The sequence below is a fragment of the Equus przewalskii genome, chromosome 19 (genome assembly GCF_037783145.1).
Source record: "Equus przewalskii isolate Varuska chromosome 19, EquPr2, whole genome shotgun sequence".
NCBI lineage: Eukaryota > Metazoa > Chordata > Mammalia > Perissodactyla > Equidae > Equus > Equus przewalskii.
Window position 1 is genome coordinate 19,346,863 of NC_091849.1, and position 16,673 is coordinate 19,363,535.

The window sequence follows — 16,673 nt, forward strand, 5'->3', positions numbered from 1 at the left end:
AAAGAATAAATACTGTAGATGGGAGAAAGAATAAGAAAAAGCTTGATGTTAGAGCCACATCTGTTGAGTTAGGCTCTGTGCGAGATTAACCAATTTACCTTGTGATCTTAGCCAAGACATTTAATCTTTCTGAGCCTCAGTTTACTTATTATTAAAATGAGTGAGTTGAACTCCAGTATTCTCTGGTTCTTTATGAATTCATTTATTCATTAGATATCATGTGCCTGTGGTGTTGTGTATTCAGCAGTGAACAAGTGGTCTCATCTTGTAAGACGACTTCTATTTCCCCTATCTTTGTTGACCTGTCTTTCTCCCTGTTCTTCCCTTATCTAGTAATTGGGTGGATAATGAGGAAATGAAGCAATATGAAATGATTAATTACAAGTTTTGGGACCCTGTCTGCTTTTATGTACAAAGTGAATCAGCATTTTCTGGGGCAAAAACCCACAACTTGTAAGGAACGTAATTTATGTATGTTAAAAATGTTATTAAAATGAAGAAGTGAATTATCTGTTAGTGGAAATAATTGGGTGACTTCAGAGTGAGAGAAGTGAAAGAGAGAGCTAGAGGATGTTCCTGTTTAAGCTTAGGTGTACCAGGTGTAAACAGAAAAGGTTTGTCCTTGATGTTGAAAAGCAAGCACAAAAAAAGCATTTGAGCTTTTCAGGGGTAATTACTTACAGTTTTTTTGGTTTTGGGAAAAAACCTCTGTGGTATGAGTCAGCTCTAATATCTTGAGTTTTATACCTTTATTCTGGAGAATTGAAATTTATTATCTCACAAAAGGGGAAAATAATTTGAATAGAGTTAATAAAAATTAAAGGAGTAAACTTTTACCTAATTAAGAAATACAGTGAGGCATCCAGAATGAAGAAAAATCCGATACTTGGCTTCTAGATCTGAAATGATACTCTGGTGTGTATAGGTTGGTTCAACAGCATATTTAACTCTGTTGGGCAGCAGGTTAAGTTTATAGAAGTTAAAACTGACTTCTCCCAAGATACTGATGAAAGCAGCTAAATTTATTGGGAATTAGGTAGCAAGAGTAAGTTCAATTTTCTCTAGACTTGAGACAATTAGAGGTTGGTTCTAGCATATCTAATGCTTAAGTTTCAAGGCTACCTCTCTTTGAGAGCTGTTTTGGGGAGATAACCTAGTAACACATACATTTTAATGAGGACATTACTTTTACCACCTGCTGAAGTAGACTTGGAGTGACTACTGACCTGAAGTGAATGCCTGTGTTCAATATTAATACGGCATGTCTGGATCCAGACAGCAATCTTTCATTTTGACATGCACATAGTCAAAGTAAATTAATGTTTAAAACCCGAACACTTTAAGTTCAGCCAGTGTGTGCATTCCATAATAATCCTTCAGAAGCAGTTTACATAGAAATGCTGAGTGCTTTCTTATACTTTATTTATCATATGTATGGGTCCACCTTGCAGTGTTTGTAACAAGATTTATCCAGTGCTATTTTTGTGACTCAGTTGTGGTGGTTAAAGAAATTAATTATTTTAGGATTTAGTCTTTGCATGTTTTAAATAAATTACACTGTTTTATATATTCATGCCTGGCAAGATAGTAGCCTAATTTCAGTTAGACTATTTTTAGATTTTTTTTATTAAGCTGATTCCTTACTTTATTTCTGCTCAAATGATCACAAATTTTTGAAAGTATAGTAGTAATTTTTAATAAACTAGGCCTGGAAATAGTGTGTATTTGTGACTATCTATGGAACAGGATATTGCTGGAAGATTTTTCTTTTCTTGCTTACATACCATTTTCTAAACTTGCTTTTATTGGTTAAAAAAACGTTCATGGCAGATGTAGTAATGGGGAAATTATATTAACATTTAAGTATTAAATTAGCTTGTAGCCAGAGTCTCCTACTAATATGATGACATTTACTAAGTTCAGAATTTTAAGGACCACGTTGCACAACTCATTGTTACACATTTCCTGTTTGTCTTTTTTAAAAAGTATGTTAGAGCTGCTTATTCAGATTGAAAATTTTCATTGTGGATTTCAGTGTTGTTATTGTTTTACCTTACTTGTCAATATTTGTTATTTATGTATTAAGAATATGTGTATGGTGACCATAATGAGAATAGTATGTGATTGGTGTCGTATGCAAACAAGACAGTTTTCGCAACACTTTTACAGTTTAATTTCAAAGAAAAATCTCGTTATATTTATTAGCAAACATATTTCAGCTAGGGAGTTTTTCATTCTCCAAAAAGATGGCAGATGGAAGTGAACCTAATATGTGTTTAAAGAAAATATGCTGCATTTATTTTAAATTATATCTCTTATATCAGCATAGTGCTTATATTTTGTCTTAGAGTTATAGTAAATGCCATACTTTTGCTGTAAAAATCAAAATTGGATTTCTCCTGTGTTTCATAGAATTTATTTTCTGTTCATAAATAAATATAACATTTGGTTTAGAATACAGACCATCAAATAACAACTGTTAGATTATACTTAATACATTTATAGTTTCCTGAATCTCGGATATCCCTAACATCAGAAAAATATGTGCTTTACCCATGATACAGTGAATTTAGATTGGATTTGGAAACAATGTACAGAGAACACCTATTGTTTCCGTTGAATGATGTATGCCCTCCAGAGATGAACTTCTTGACCCAGTGCTCTTCCACTAGTAATGGATTTGCACTGATTTGAGTATAGTCTCTCACTTGGTCCTGTTTTCAGTTCTCATGTGTGATGACTGGCTGGCAAAATCAAACATCTGTTTTGTGGCTGTGGAAGGCAGTGTAACTAGCTGGCTCATACTGGTTCAAATTTACAATGCTGGCTTGATTGGTATTATGCTGTCACTACCTGAATTAACTAGCTGTGGATAAATTGTCTATATCATATGAACTTAGTCACTTTTGTTCTGCATGAGAATTTTTGTCCTCAAATGAAGGTTACATTAGCTTGGATTAATTAGGAAATCAGCATTTTAGCACCACCTCTCTCCCAGTCAGACTTTGTGAGTGATTTCTACAAAAAGAGAATTTATAAGAGATTATATGATTGGGCCTGTTGTTCCTTTTATGATTTTAATTTGCTTGCTTTTATAATTTTTCCACAAACAAGCAACCGTGTTATACCTCTAGAAAGATTAAGGAATTTAGCTGGAATGTGTGCACGTGTAGATTTTTATGGAGTCTTAGACATCTGTACAAACTCACTATAGAGCAAGTGCATTTTGCTGAAGTAATGAGACCTCTCAGAAAGTAAGAGGTACTATGGAGTCCTCAGAGATCTTGGGCTCTTTTGATACAAGCTACCCCTGTACCTCCATTGACAGAAATATGACGGGCAGACATTTTCTTTGGTGAAAAGTAGTTCACAGCAGGCTGTGATATCCACCTCTTGCAGCTTCATGGACTTATTTCAGAGGACTGGTTACTGAGAGCAAAATATGTGCATGATTACATATAATCAAGGTTAATTTTTATCAAGGGTCACTATGTTTTTGCTATGGTCTGACAATCATGACCTACATTAAAAGAGCCCTGTGGGTCTGTCTGGTGTATTTTTGCTTGATGTCTGGGTAGTTTATTTCAGATGCTTGTCAGTTTCATTATATATTATCGTTTGGGGCTCTTGCTGGATTTTCAGGTATACCATAAAAACAGTGCTCTTTGCAATTAGGTTGTCATGAGGGAGCTTCTGTTTTATGGTGTGTAAACAGTCTTTAATCTTGAAGGATGAGTAATTTTGGGGACATTTTCCATTTGGTTTTGTGGTATATTCAATTGGTGGGTTATTTTGAAATAGAATAGACTTTAGCCCTATAACCAAGATTCCAGATTTGGTTCACTTAATTCAGTCTTTAGTTAGTTCTTCTTGGGGAAAATATTTTGGAGTTTTTAATTCAAATGCATTTTCCTTGCTTAAGAAAAGTCCGGATGAGTAGTTCATTTCACAATGTAGCAACTAAGTAGGATTGATAAGGTAGAAATTTACAAATGTTTTCCTCTTTTGCTAGTACAAAGGGAATGGTGGGTAGTGTTTTTTAAAAATATGATTTAGGACATTCTGGTAACTCAAAACTTAATGGCTGTTAAAACTGGGTATTTGGTTTTGTAGTTTTGAAATCATATTGAATTTTGGCCGTATCTATCTTAGTAGTTTAAAGGATAAACAGTTTAAACAGTAAGAAAAAAGCAGTTTGTGTTTTGTCAGTTTTCAACTTCAGATATCAGTAAATCATTGCTGTAGCCTTCTTTATCTTTTGTTTGCACAAAAAACCTGTTAGAATTATGTCTGGGGGGACCATCTGCTGTGGTTCTCAGTCTTGTCAGTGTGATAAGGGATAAGCTGTATAAACAGGGGCACCAAAAAAAAAAAAAAAAAAGAAAAAGAAAAAAAAGCGAGAAAAAAGCAGGCTGCTTTTAGGAAGGGAAAAGTATGATGTGGATTTAATTTTATAATGTAGGCACAGAAAGTCATGGGATTTTGCTCATGGTCTATCAGGATTGAGGCTGTAATGTATTTATTTAGAAACCACAAGTCCATGTTATTTGAATGGTTTATCTTCACATTAATATTATATCTTCCTTTTTGATTATAGGGTTCCTATTTTGGAGGTCAACCTTTTAAAAGTTCTTTGAAAATATTTCAGTATAGCACTTGACATTGCAATATTTTCCAGATTGTTTAGTTTTTTGATTTTTTTCTAGCTGTTAATTTTTCTCTGAGTTGAATCCTCAGAAATCATCCTTTTCTTTTTTCATTTGCAATGAGGTCATGATGCTTCATAAGAAACAAGGCAGTCATTTCCATGGCAACACACTCTATCAAAACATCACAAATCTGTCTTGCCCCTTACCTTTAAACTCTCCAGTGCAAGAAGGAGGAGGTGTGTAAGCAGCAGCATTGTTCTTATAGCATGTTGGATTACAGTAGGATTGGAGGAAGGAGAGGAAAGTCAATTAAAAAAAATTAATACCTTAAATTCACTTATCTGTGTATGTGTGTATGTGTGTGTGCTTATATATATGATTTATATAGAGTTAAACAGATTTTTTAGGATCGAAAACTGAAGATTCCAAAAAATTATTTGAAGACTGATCATTTAGTGTCTGAGAATAGTAGAAGAATAATAAGTAACTGAGTTGTATTATAATGCAAACGTATTACACAGCTACTGTAGTCATGAGGAGTCTGCCTTTGCTTAAAGGCTCTACCACATTCCCTTCAGTCATTTTGGCTCAAGGCAGTATTATTTCAGCAGGGTAGTGGCACCTTGCACTTTTAAATGAGTTCCAGAATTTTGGCTTTTTTTCCCCTTGTTAGGAAGTGCTACTGAGATGATGTGGTTACTTATTTATGGAATAGGAGAACAATTGGTGTTTCATCATTACTGAAAATTTCAGACCTTTTGATGTCAGGTATTATGAAGCACAATAAAATTAATTTTTAATAATTAAAACATATTTTCAAAATATATTTTCTTTCTTTCCCATATGTATTTTGCAATATTTCCAAGATTTATTGGTGTGACCTGTGAGGATGGCAAATGTTGCAAGGTTAGTGCTTGCTGTTTCTTTCCCCGTCACTTGCCCTGTTGTCGAGCCTCCCCATTGTCCCCCACAGGGCGGCTCACCTGACTGACTCCTCTCATTTGCCTGTGGGCAGTTTGGAGGCAAGAGCTTTCTTTTTTCTGAATGTATGTGGCATGGAGCAAGTATTCAGTGTTTGTTGAGAGAATAGTGATCAGAATGAATGGAGTTTGTTGTTTGTGATAAACTGGTCTTTTCTGCGGCAAAGGTATATATTCTGATTTTTCCTGTGTATGTATAAAATGAAGCTGAAATATGTTTACATACCCATTTTGCATCTTTTTTATTTTACAGTATATTTTGATATCTTGGGCCCACCCCCTTGTGCCTTTCCAGGCCTCGTACACAGCCATCACAAGAGAACTCTGAAGCCTGTCTCTTTTCCCCATTTACTCATTTTGGATGAGCTAACCCTGGCAACTCTAAGCTGCTTGTCCTGGGAGGAGGAGCTGCTGGTGGTGAAGGTTTTCAGAATCTACACACACTCCTTGGTGGACTATACTAAAATTTTTTATTATGAAATATTGGATACAGAAAAGGACTAAAAGAATAAGATAAGGAACAACTATATACCCCCTATTCAGATTTAGAAATAAAACATTACTGATACAGCTGAAGTTCCCTTACGTATGGAGTGCAGATTAGGTGGGAGTACATTTTTCATTCTCCCTTTCTGCCTGTTTATTCCAGAAAAGCTTCAGTCTTCAAAGGAAATCTTCCCCTCCTCCTTGCTTTCGTAGTACTACCCCAGGCCTCTGTGTATTATTGAACCTGCCAATGTATTATAACCATCTGTTCAGATGTCTGTCACCTCTACCAGGCTGTGCTTCAGCTTTGTGTTCCCAGCACTGTACACAATGGCTGGGATGGAAAAGGTGCTCAGTAAGTGCTTGTTGCTTGAGTGCGTGAATCAATGAATAGGTACAATTCTCTTCTGACGAACACCGTTTTAATGTCTGATCCTGTTTAGCAAAACTATTTTCTTGTCTAGCCTATAGGTTTAGGGCCTTGCTGCTCTGATTTCAACAAATCGAATTAAACATAAAATCCTGTAGAACAGATGCATTTACAAGTCTCTGCTCACACAGCTGCTGGTCTATTTAATAAAAACATTGCTGTTTTGATTGAGTATTCATAGTATTTCTTTTTGTTAACTCTGTTAGTATCATGGTGTAAGCAGAGACTACAAACCCTGAGACGAGTGGAAGAATGAGTCAGTGATCAGAACTAACAGAAACAATAGGAGATGGATGAGATGGATGTAAATAAGATGGATAGGGAAAAGGTTTTATTCTTAGATGGAGTTTTATTAAAAAAATAAATGCATATATTTGTCCTCCCTGGACTATAACTCGTAATCTTTGACCCCATATTTCTCAGGCAATTATTCTAATCTTCCCTCTCTTAAATCACCTATGTATAACATTCCTACTCTAAATTACCAAGAATATATACAGAGGCATTTGCTTTTTAAATTTTTTAAGAATTCGGGTATGATTTATATCCAATAAAATGTACAGGTCTTCAGTGTTCAGCTCAATGACTATTTTCCCATTTTGTACACCCATGTACCACCACCCCAAGATGATGGAGAATGTTTCCTTCACCCCAGAAAATTTTGTTGTACCTCTTGCCAGTCGATTTTCCCTTCCCTCTCCCCTATGCAGCAGCTACTTTCTGATTCTGTCCCTTCTTGTTCACTGGAGTCATATATGCAGAATCATATAGTATGTACCCTTTTGTGTCTGGCTTTTCTAACTCAAAATGTTTTGGAGATTCATCCATGTTGTTTGATGTATAAATTCCATTTGCTTATAACAACAAAAATGTGAACACTAGCAACCAAATACAAATTTGTTTTTGCCTTAAAGCAGAGAGATTGAGTAATGCTTTTATCGGGCTATTGTTAGTAGAATTAATGACAACAACTCACATTTGTGGAGTGGCAGCCCCTATGCTACATGCATTGGTTTACATGCATTATCTTATGTAGTTACGTAAGATAATGCATTGGTTTACATGCATTATCTTATGTATCTTATGTAGTTGCGTTCTGCGATTTTCTCTTTACTTAGTTCTCTGTGGCAGACATATTTGGTGAGAGTCTTCACATCCGATGAACGACTTGATGTTTGCCAAAAGGAGCTGTCTTGTGTTGTAAACTTCTGGTTGTTTTCCTCAGGGCTAAGCACTCTTTGAGGTGGGTATTGATGAGCTAAAATATGGACCGAGAGGAAAGGTGTAAAAGGGCAATGGAAAAGAGGCAGTGGATAGGAAAGAAAGCAGTGCAGTAGTTCAGTGTAGATCCCCCTTACACTGGCTGCAGGGAAATAGCCTTTGAATACATGAATAGTTGTGTTAAGTCTTTCAAAGATGCTTATAATAATGTGGTGCCCTTCTTTCTGTTCAGATTATATCAGTCCAGCGTTGAGTTTTTATGTGTAGATTTTGTTTTACTTGCGCTTACATAATACCTACTATGTGCCAGACACTGTCCTAACTGCTTTACATATATTCTCATAACTCGACAACGTGTGAATTTTTTCTGTTTAATCCCTGTTTTGCACATGAGGCCTTTGAGACACCAAGAGATTAAAGCACTGGACCAAAGTCACATAGGTAACAAGGGTGGAGCTGTGATTCTTACCCAGGCAGGCTGGTTTCAGAGCGTTAACCACTACACTGTGTGCCACAGTCCCCGGACCTAACAACAGTCCTTTTTTTTCCTCCATCCTGGTGACGATGCCGGGTGAGTATTGGGAGGGTTAGGAAGGGTTGACAATATCCAAACAGATGTAGTAATTGGAACTTACTTTTATCACTTGTGTTATTCACAAAATAGGTCTGGAAATTGCATAGATTTTGTATGTGTGTGATGTTGGGGAGGATATTTAGGAAGAAACTATTTACAATTTGAAACATATGGTGGTAATAGAGTGAATATTTTAAGCCCCACAAAACTAATCATGCAATCAACGATGCGCTTACTCAAGCCTGTATGTATAGTGGATTGGTGCTTCTCACCTAGTTGTCTGTAGACCCTGGGGATGAGAGACTCACCAGATTTATTGCAGGAAGATCTTTGAATGTATGTATGTGTTGTCTTAGTCATTGGCAATTGAAAGTATTATATCACCATGTGGGGTCTTTGTACTCCGAAAGATTGGACACACCTGCACAAGGTCCTTGACATTTGTGAATTTGGTATTTGGGGTTTCAGTTATTTTCAGGTATCCAGAAAGTCCGTGAATTTAGTAGTTTGTTATGAGGATAATATCAGTTTCATGGTCATTTGTTATGAGAATAATATCAGTTTCATAGAGTCGTGGGGTTATGAGAATTAAATAAAAATAACGTATGTAGGGATTAGCTGTCAGAGAGCTGGAGTGCAAATTCTAGTCATCTGGCTAGTGAGTGAACCTAGCAGAGGTTCCCACATGTCAGTTTCACCTTTGATACTCATGAGTTTGGGAAGGTCTCAGAATGCTGCCATTTACCATATCAAGGGGGCACTGTTGTTGCCGCTCCGGGTCCATGCAGGCCTGCAAGTTTCTTCCCTGGACTCAGGCCTTCAGTGTTACTCCTGTCCCTTTCTCCTTTATGGAGTGGTTACTTTCTACCTCTGTTTGGTCTTTATAGATGAAGTTCCTTTCGTTTTTATTATCTGACTCTGCCGTCCAGGTTATATCATAGGCTGTTAATGCTGTCACCTTCTTAGCTATGGGTTAAAGCACTCTGGATGGTATTTTGCCTTTTATTGCTGTGCCATAGCTCTTATGTCTCTCCTCTCAACTCATGATTAGGTTGGTTTCAGTGACACTTTTTCTACCTTTTACTTTTTTCTTCTTAAAATACATTATTAATTTTTCGAAGAGAAGCTCAGGTGTTTTTGCAGCTCAGTCTCCAGAGCCTTGGTCACCCCTTGACGCAGTAGATATCTCCTTGCTTCCTACTAACTTGGAATATTGGTTATTGTGAAAACCTTGAATGGAGTTATTGTAATACACACTTACTTTTTTGAGTCAGACTTCCATTTACTATACTATAGTGTAATGTGAAGAAAGTTGGTTATCACATTTGTTTTAACAAAGATACCATATATACTCTCTCTTTGGTGAAGGTTATTCTTTTCATATACTAATGCGTAAGATATGCTGCCCGTGTTGGTTTGGTAAGAAGTCTTATTATTCTTTGACTTTCATAAGGAGTCATTTTCGTTGTGCCTGTTCCGTGTATACTTACTATGTAAAAAATACTGAGCTACGCGGTGTGGGGGACTCGGAGATGAAGCCCTGTCCTTCATTCTTCTAAAGCAGTTATCCTTTTAAGACTTGAAAGGTGTTAAGCTACTGTTTTGGGCAGACCAAATATAACTCCTTTTGTTAGAGTTTAGGTAAATATTTGAAGAAAAATTCTGCACACTATATTAAACCCTTAATTTATTGCAAGTTTCATTAACCTACGTTTTTAATGCTGTTCCTCATGAAATGTGGTGGGTATTAAAGAGATCCGAGTAGTGTGACAGAGTTAGTAATGATGGCTGCTTTAGCAGGCTTCAGAATGGAGCGCTGGGAGATTTACGGTCAATACGAAGTGCCTGTAGTAATCGTTCAAGTACAGTCCCCAGTTTTGGTATTATTTTACTTATCTATGATTTATAACAAATGAAATTGCAGAGTTTGCTTTTTGCAATAAAATACAAGTAAGTAAATAATGTTACAACCTTTAACACCCTAGTTTTTGGTTTAGCAATTCGTGCTAATATCTAAAACATACTTAGCTTTTACTGTGTGCTAGGCATTATTCTGAGCGCTGTAAGTGTATTAACTTCATGTTAAGGATTAAGCATGGTTTTCAAAAATGTATACTAAGTCATTTTGGAAAAAATACTACAAAGCTGTCTTGCAGACCCTGGGTTTGGACATCTTAGCAGCTGCTCCCCCCTTCCCCCCGGTTTAAAAAAACATGTGCATACAGGTATATAGGTAAATATATTTTCAAAAATAGACATATAGCAAATTTATAATAACTTTTTGGAGAGGAAGTATTTTCTTTATGTATTAAACCCATGAAATACTCTGATGTTTCTTTCACGAGACATTCTATGGAGGCCTTTTCATTTATATGAAGTAAATTTTAACATGTTGTTTAACTATTCGACATATCTATGATATACAATGCAATGCACTGAGGGAAATAATTTAAAAAATGAAAATATTTGGTCCTTGTTTTTATTTTTTCATTTATTGCAGGTGGTAAATAGAGATGATCTCAATATAAGGTGATTCCCCCTTTTTCCCAATGAGAAAATGAAATTAAAGTGTTTTGACTAACTGGAATATATAAACTTTAAGAATGGAGATGAAGCTGTCAAATATCCTTACATTTAGTTAAGTTATAAATACATATTTAAATTGCACTATATGAAATAATTTTAAAATGTTACTTTTCTCTGCTGGCTTTTCATGAAACAGTTTTATTTAAACTCTTCAAGGACATCGTCTACATAGAGTTTTTTTCCTCTCTACAATCACTTTTTGAGTTGTCTGACACAGTTTTCTAGACTTCACTTCATGTGACTTGTTTGAAATCCAGCATATTTTGAATGTATCTGTGATGTGGTCCCCTGCAAATTTTCTCCTGGGCGCCTGTCGCCATAATTAAAGAACAGTTGGTTTTGTCTTTCCTCCTGTAGAAGCATATATGTTGATCTCTAAAGTGTAACCACTTATTATAATGCTTTTTAAAAATTAATCTTTGAAAGGCTTGTTTACAGTGAAATCCCATACTTGCCAGTGTGAGGTTATATCCCTGGGAGTTAAATCAGGGTTCAGTCTCTTGCGGCTATTTTGACTGATTCAGGGGAATTCGCGAGGCTTCTGGAGAGCCTGTTGCTCAGGGTAATGTCTTCTCCAAGTGATTTGCTGTTATTCAGAATAAGGGAATGGAGAGAGTAAGAGCTCCCGGTAGTAAGAAAGACTTTATACAGACTTTATTAGAAATAGAAAACAATTTCCTCTTAGGGATAATTTTTTGGGGAAAAATAAACTGTGCCTTAGATTTGGGCCTTTGTTTAGTAAATAACTAACACTTCTTGGAGAGAGTAGTTAGTTTGTATGTGGCCCACTTTGCTTTTTTTTTGTCGTTGTTGAGGAAGATTAGCCCTGAGCTAACTACTGCCAATCTTCCTCTTTTTGCTGAGGAAGAATGGCCCTGAGCTAACATCCATGCCCATCTTCCTCTACTCTATATGTGGGACGCCTACCACAGCATGGCTTTTTGCCAAGTGGTGCCATGTCCACACCCAGGATCCGAACTGGCGAACCCCAGGCTGCCGAGAAGCAGAATGTGCGAACTTAACCGCTGCACCACTGGGCGGGCCCTACTTTGCTCTTGCTGTTATGTCATCATTGCATACTGCTTTTCCTTGCCATGAATTTAGCTCCTTTACCTGTTTCTTCATTTTCACACATCTCTATTTCATACTACCATGTTAGATTTGTTCTTCCTCCTTTAGTCAGATGAAGAACATTGTATCACTATCGATGTCGTCTTCAGTATCATAAATATCTTTAACTGTTATTTTGGATGTGAGAGTGATGTTCTGATGGCTAAGAGTCTAGCAATTTGACCTCTGGTACTTACTGATGGATTTCTGGAATGAATGTTCCTGTGATTCTTGCTTGCAGATTAAAACTTTAATATTTGAAATCAGACCTGTGCAATGTGGAGACACAATACACTCTTACGATATTTGCATGGTAATCTAAAGAACAAAAACATTTAGTGGAAGTGGTGGTAGAAGGTTTCTAGGATCAACACTTGAATGCTATAGGAGAACAATTTTTTTTTTAATGGATGGCAGGTGGCAGAGTTGAAAAACAGGTTTTTATAATGGAAATGCTAAGAGTCTTAGCTCTAGTCGTGTGAATAGTATTGTTACAATAGAGATAATAGATGTATTGCATTATCTTATCTAATCAGACACTTTTGTTAGTAAAAGCTCCCCCCCCAATTAGTTTCAGCATGCTTGTTGCAGAAAATGGTTTCTCTTGCCAAGTTCAGCCACTTAACAAAATTTTTGAGAGACTAATTCTTTGTCAAGTTTTAACAGATTTAATAATCTGTTATTTATTATTATAAATAATAAAAATTTATTTTATGAAAAATGTTACTTTAAACTAGGAAAGTAAGTGTAGGGAACAGTCCAGCTGTTTTCCAGATTACAGAATATGACTTTGCTCATTTGATGAACACCAGTAATGTTGGAAGTGTTCTGCTGGTTTCCTTTTTTTTTTTCATGTTTTTTAAATGTTACTTCTCATATTTGATTTGTTTTAGTATTCTTATTCTTAGAATGGGGCTCAGGAAATTGAATTACGTTTTATATATTTAGTTTCTGATCTCATTTAAAAAATTTGTACAGTTTCCAAATGCTTTTTTGTAAATAGGGGTCTGTAGTGTCTGTAAGTCTGAGGCTGGGAGGGAAATACCACACAGGAGTCAGGTTTGGTCACAGTGGGGAAGGCACTCTATAGTATGCTTAAAGGCAAAGGGACTCAATTATATTCTAAGAAAAAGTAGAACCAGTTGGCCTGTTCTGAGTAAACAGACCAGTGTCTGAGAGGGTGAGTCAAAATAAAAATGGATGGTGGCCATTTGGGGAATTTAATCCAACAGGTGGGAAGCACTTTCTGCTCATGCGGGCTGGAAATACACACAACCCTCCCACTCCGTCCACGAGCAGAATCACCGTGAGGGGAGGGAGGGGGTGGGCTGTGGATAGTGATAGCTGTGGCCCTTTTGTGTCATGTTGTGTTCACAGTACAGATCTGACCGGTCAGTCCTGCACAAGTCTAGGCTTAAGCCAAGGTCCCTGGGTAGTTAGGTAGTTCTAAGGATGTATTTGTTCAGTAGAACTCTTAAATAATTTAATGTGTGCCAGCTTGCTAGTGCTAGGAATACAGACGGTCCCTGACTTCCGATGCTTCAGTTTACGATTTTTTGACTTTACATGGTGCGAAAGTGATACACACGCATTTGGTAGAAACTATACTTTGAATTTTGGGTTTTTGCTCTTTTCCCGAGCAAGTGATGTACGACATGATACTCTCTCATGATGCTGGACAGCGGCAGTGAGTGGCAGCCTCCAGTCAGCCACTTGGTCACGAGGATTAACAACCGATAGATTTATAGCCATTCTGTTTTTCACATTCAATACAATATTCAATAAATTACATGAGATATTCAACACTTTATTATAAAACAGGCTTTGTGTTAGATGATTTTGCCCAACTGTGGGCTATTCTAAGTGTTCTGAGCATGTTTTAGGTAGGCTAGGCTAAGCTGTGATGTTCAGTAGGTTAGATATATTAAATGCATTTTTGACTTAATATTTTCAACTTAGGATGGCTTTATTGGGATGTAACCTCATTGTAAGTCGAGGAAGATCTCTACAAAGATGATTAAAACACTGCCATTCCTCTGAAAAAATGCCAGACTTAATGAGGGAAATAACTATTTAGAACCATCACAAGAGAATATCCACTCATTCCCAATATCAAATCTACCTGCCTGCATGAATTTGCTTCATGTGCATACTCTGTGGTCCCTCCACCGCCCTTGATGAATGGTCCATGCTCGCTTGTGCTCATCCCCTCTGACCTGCTCGGGGACATTACTTCTGCAGTTTTTCCTTTCTCTGTTGGACTGCTTTCCCTCTTTAGTGTATCATTCTTATCATCAAACATGTTGTGATATATACTATCTTAAAAGAATCTCCTTCCTTGACACCATATTCCTCTCCAACTATTCCATTTCTTTCTTCCTTTTTATAGCAAAACATCTTACAGGCGGTTTATACCTGCTGCTTCCCCTCCTGTCTCCAATTTGCTCCAATCAGGAACCTTTACTAAAAGTGCTCTTGTCAAGTTCACCAGTGACCTCTCTAAGGCCAAATGCAGCTGTCACTTCTGAGTCCTTATGGTCTTTATCTGTTGACATTTGACAAGCTGATCACTCTTTCCTTGAAATAATTTCACTGGGCTTCCTAGACACCACTCCCTCTTGGTTACTGGTTCTCTTCCCACATCATTGGCTGCTCCTTCAGTCATCTTTGCTGATTCTTCCTCATTATTATGATATCTAAATGTTGGGGTGCCCCCAAGGCACTTGACTTCTTTATTTTACTTCTCCACCTATACTCACTCATTTGGAATTTTATAGAGTTCCACAGCTTTTAAGTACTCTATATGTTGATACTTCCCAAATCTGTGTTCCCAAATCTAATTTCTCCTTTGAAGCCTGTACTCTGTGCTTATACATCATCTGAATTTGGATCTTTAATAGGCATGTCTATGTAATATGTCTAAAACTCCTAATCTCCCCCACAAATCTGCTCCTCCATAGTCTTCTTATCTCAGTGAAAGGAATCTGTGTCCTTTCAATTGCTTGGGTCACAAATTCTGAAATCAAGGATAACTGCTCATGTTTTCACATCCCACATTGAATCTATTGGCAGATCCTGCTGGCTCTACCTTTAAGACATCCAGAGTCCTACCATTTTCTATCACCTCTATTTCGGTCACCACCTTGGTCTAGGCCAGCATCATCTTCTTGCCTAGATTATAATAGTTGCCTGCTTTCTCTCCCTGCTTTTCCTGCCACAATCTCTTTTCCACATAGCAATCAGAGGTTCTTTGAAAACCTAAGCCAGATTATTTCACTCTTCTCAGATTCACAATGTTGTCCAGTAGAACTTTCTGCAGTGATGGAAATGTTCTGTTTTGCATTAATATGGTAGTCATTGGCCATATGTGGCTATTAAGCACTTGAAATCTGGTTAGTGCAACTGAGAAACTGAATTTTAAATTTTATTTAATTTTAATTAATTTAAATCTAAATAGCCACATGAGTGAAAGCCAAAGTTTTTATCATGACTTGTGGGGTGTTAGATAAGCTGAACCTCTCTTACTTCTCTGACTTCATCTCCCACTACCACTGTCACCTTAATTTTCTTGTTATTCTTTGAACATCCCAAGCATGTACTCACGCTTGCTGCTCCCTCTGCCTGGAATGTTCTTCCTCCAGGTGTCCACTTCTGTTCCCTCATTTCAGATCTTTGCTCAAATGTTACCTTATCTCAGAGAGTCTTTCCCTGACTACTGTGTATAAAATAGCATCCTTCCCTCACTCTTTATCTCTGAGTCTTTATTTCCTGAGAAATGATCACTACCTGATGTATTTATTTGTTCATGATGTGTTTCTTCCCAGCAGAATGAAAGTTCTATGAGAGCAGGGTCCTCCTGTGGTGATACTTTTGTAGCTCCAGAGGCTAGAACAGTTGCCAGCCTGTAGCGGGCACCCAGAACGTAGTGAACGAGTAGTAGAGTCAAGGTGATATACTCTTGGTGGCATATGAATGAAGACTTCTTGTAGTTACAGGTGAATTAAGTAAGACTTCAGCCTCAGGTCTTGGGAAAGCTTCCTAGAGAAAATGAAGTTTGAATTAGGCCTTAAAGAATGAATAAAAATTTGTCTAATTTTAGGAGAGACATTAAAATTATGAGACTGAATTTATATTTTAGTTTTACCTTGTTTTAAAAAATGCTGACATTTAGATAACACAAATGAGTATCTGAGTTCTGTATGTGGTGGGCACTATGCTGGGCCTGGTGATACACAGAAAATAAGATTAATAAGATGCTCTCACTTCCTCCAGGGAACTCAGTGTATATGATAATATAGTAGAATCCACTAACTGAAAATGGAGTAAAGTAATGAAAAGTTCAAGGTCAGCTTTATTTCTCTTAGCATCTTAAATGGTATATTTCGTTATTTAATAATTGAGATTAATATGTAAAAAATATATTAAGAGAAATATGTCTGTTTGATTCCATTGGCACCTATATGTCCATTCCTCTTAGTAGTTGATTTGGTCCAAGCTGTAGTTGATAGGAATCAGTTTCTTTTTTCCACCTCCTTTCTTTTTTTCTCCTTATGGGATGGGGGTTCTATAGAAAACTAACTGAGACAATAAAATTTGTCAGTTGTCTACAAACTTTCAAAAATTGCAAATCTTCAAAT

At 36.7% G+C, this 16,673-nt stretch overlaps 1 protein-coding gene across 12 annotated transcripts in view; it reads left to right on the top strand.

Annotated features, from left to right (window-relative positions):
* Positions 1 to 16,673, top strand: part of CDKAL1 (CDK5 regulatory subunit associated protein 1 like 1) — a 610,652-nt gene that overhangs the window by 30,678 nt on the left and 563,301 nt on the right. Inside the window, exon 5 of one of the 12 annotated variants that reach the window (XM_070584152.1) lies at positions 5,516 to 5,555. The exons of the other annotated variants lie outside the window; for them this stretch is intronic. Coding sequence (XP_070440253.1) covers positions 5,546 to 5,555 — 10 coding nt within the window. The 5' untranslated portion in view covers positions 5,516 to 5,545. The remainder of the gene's footprint in view (positions 1 to 5,515; positions 5,556 to 16,673) is intronic. 12 annotated transcript variants of the gene reach the window in all.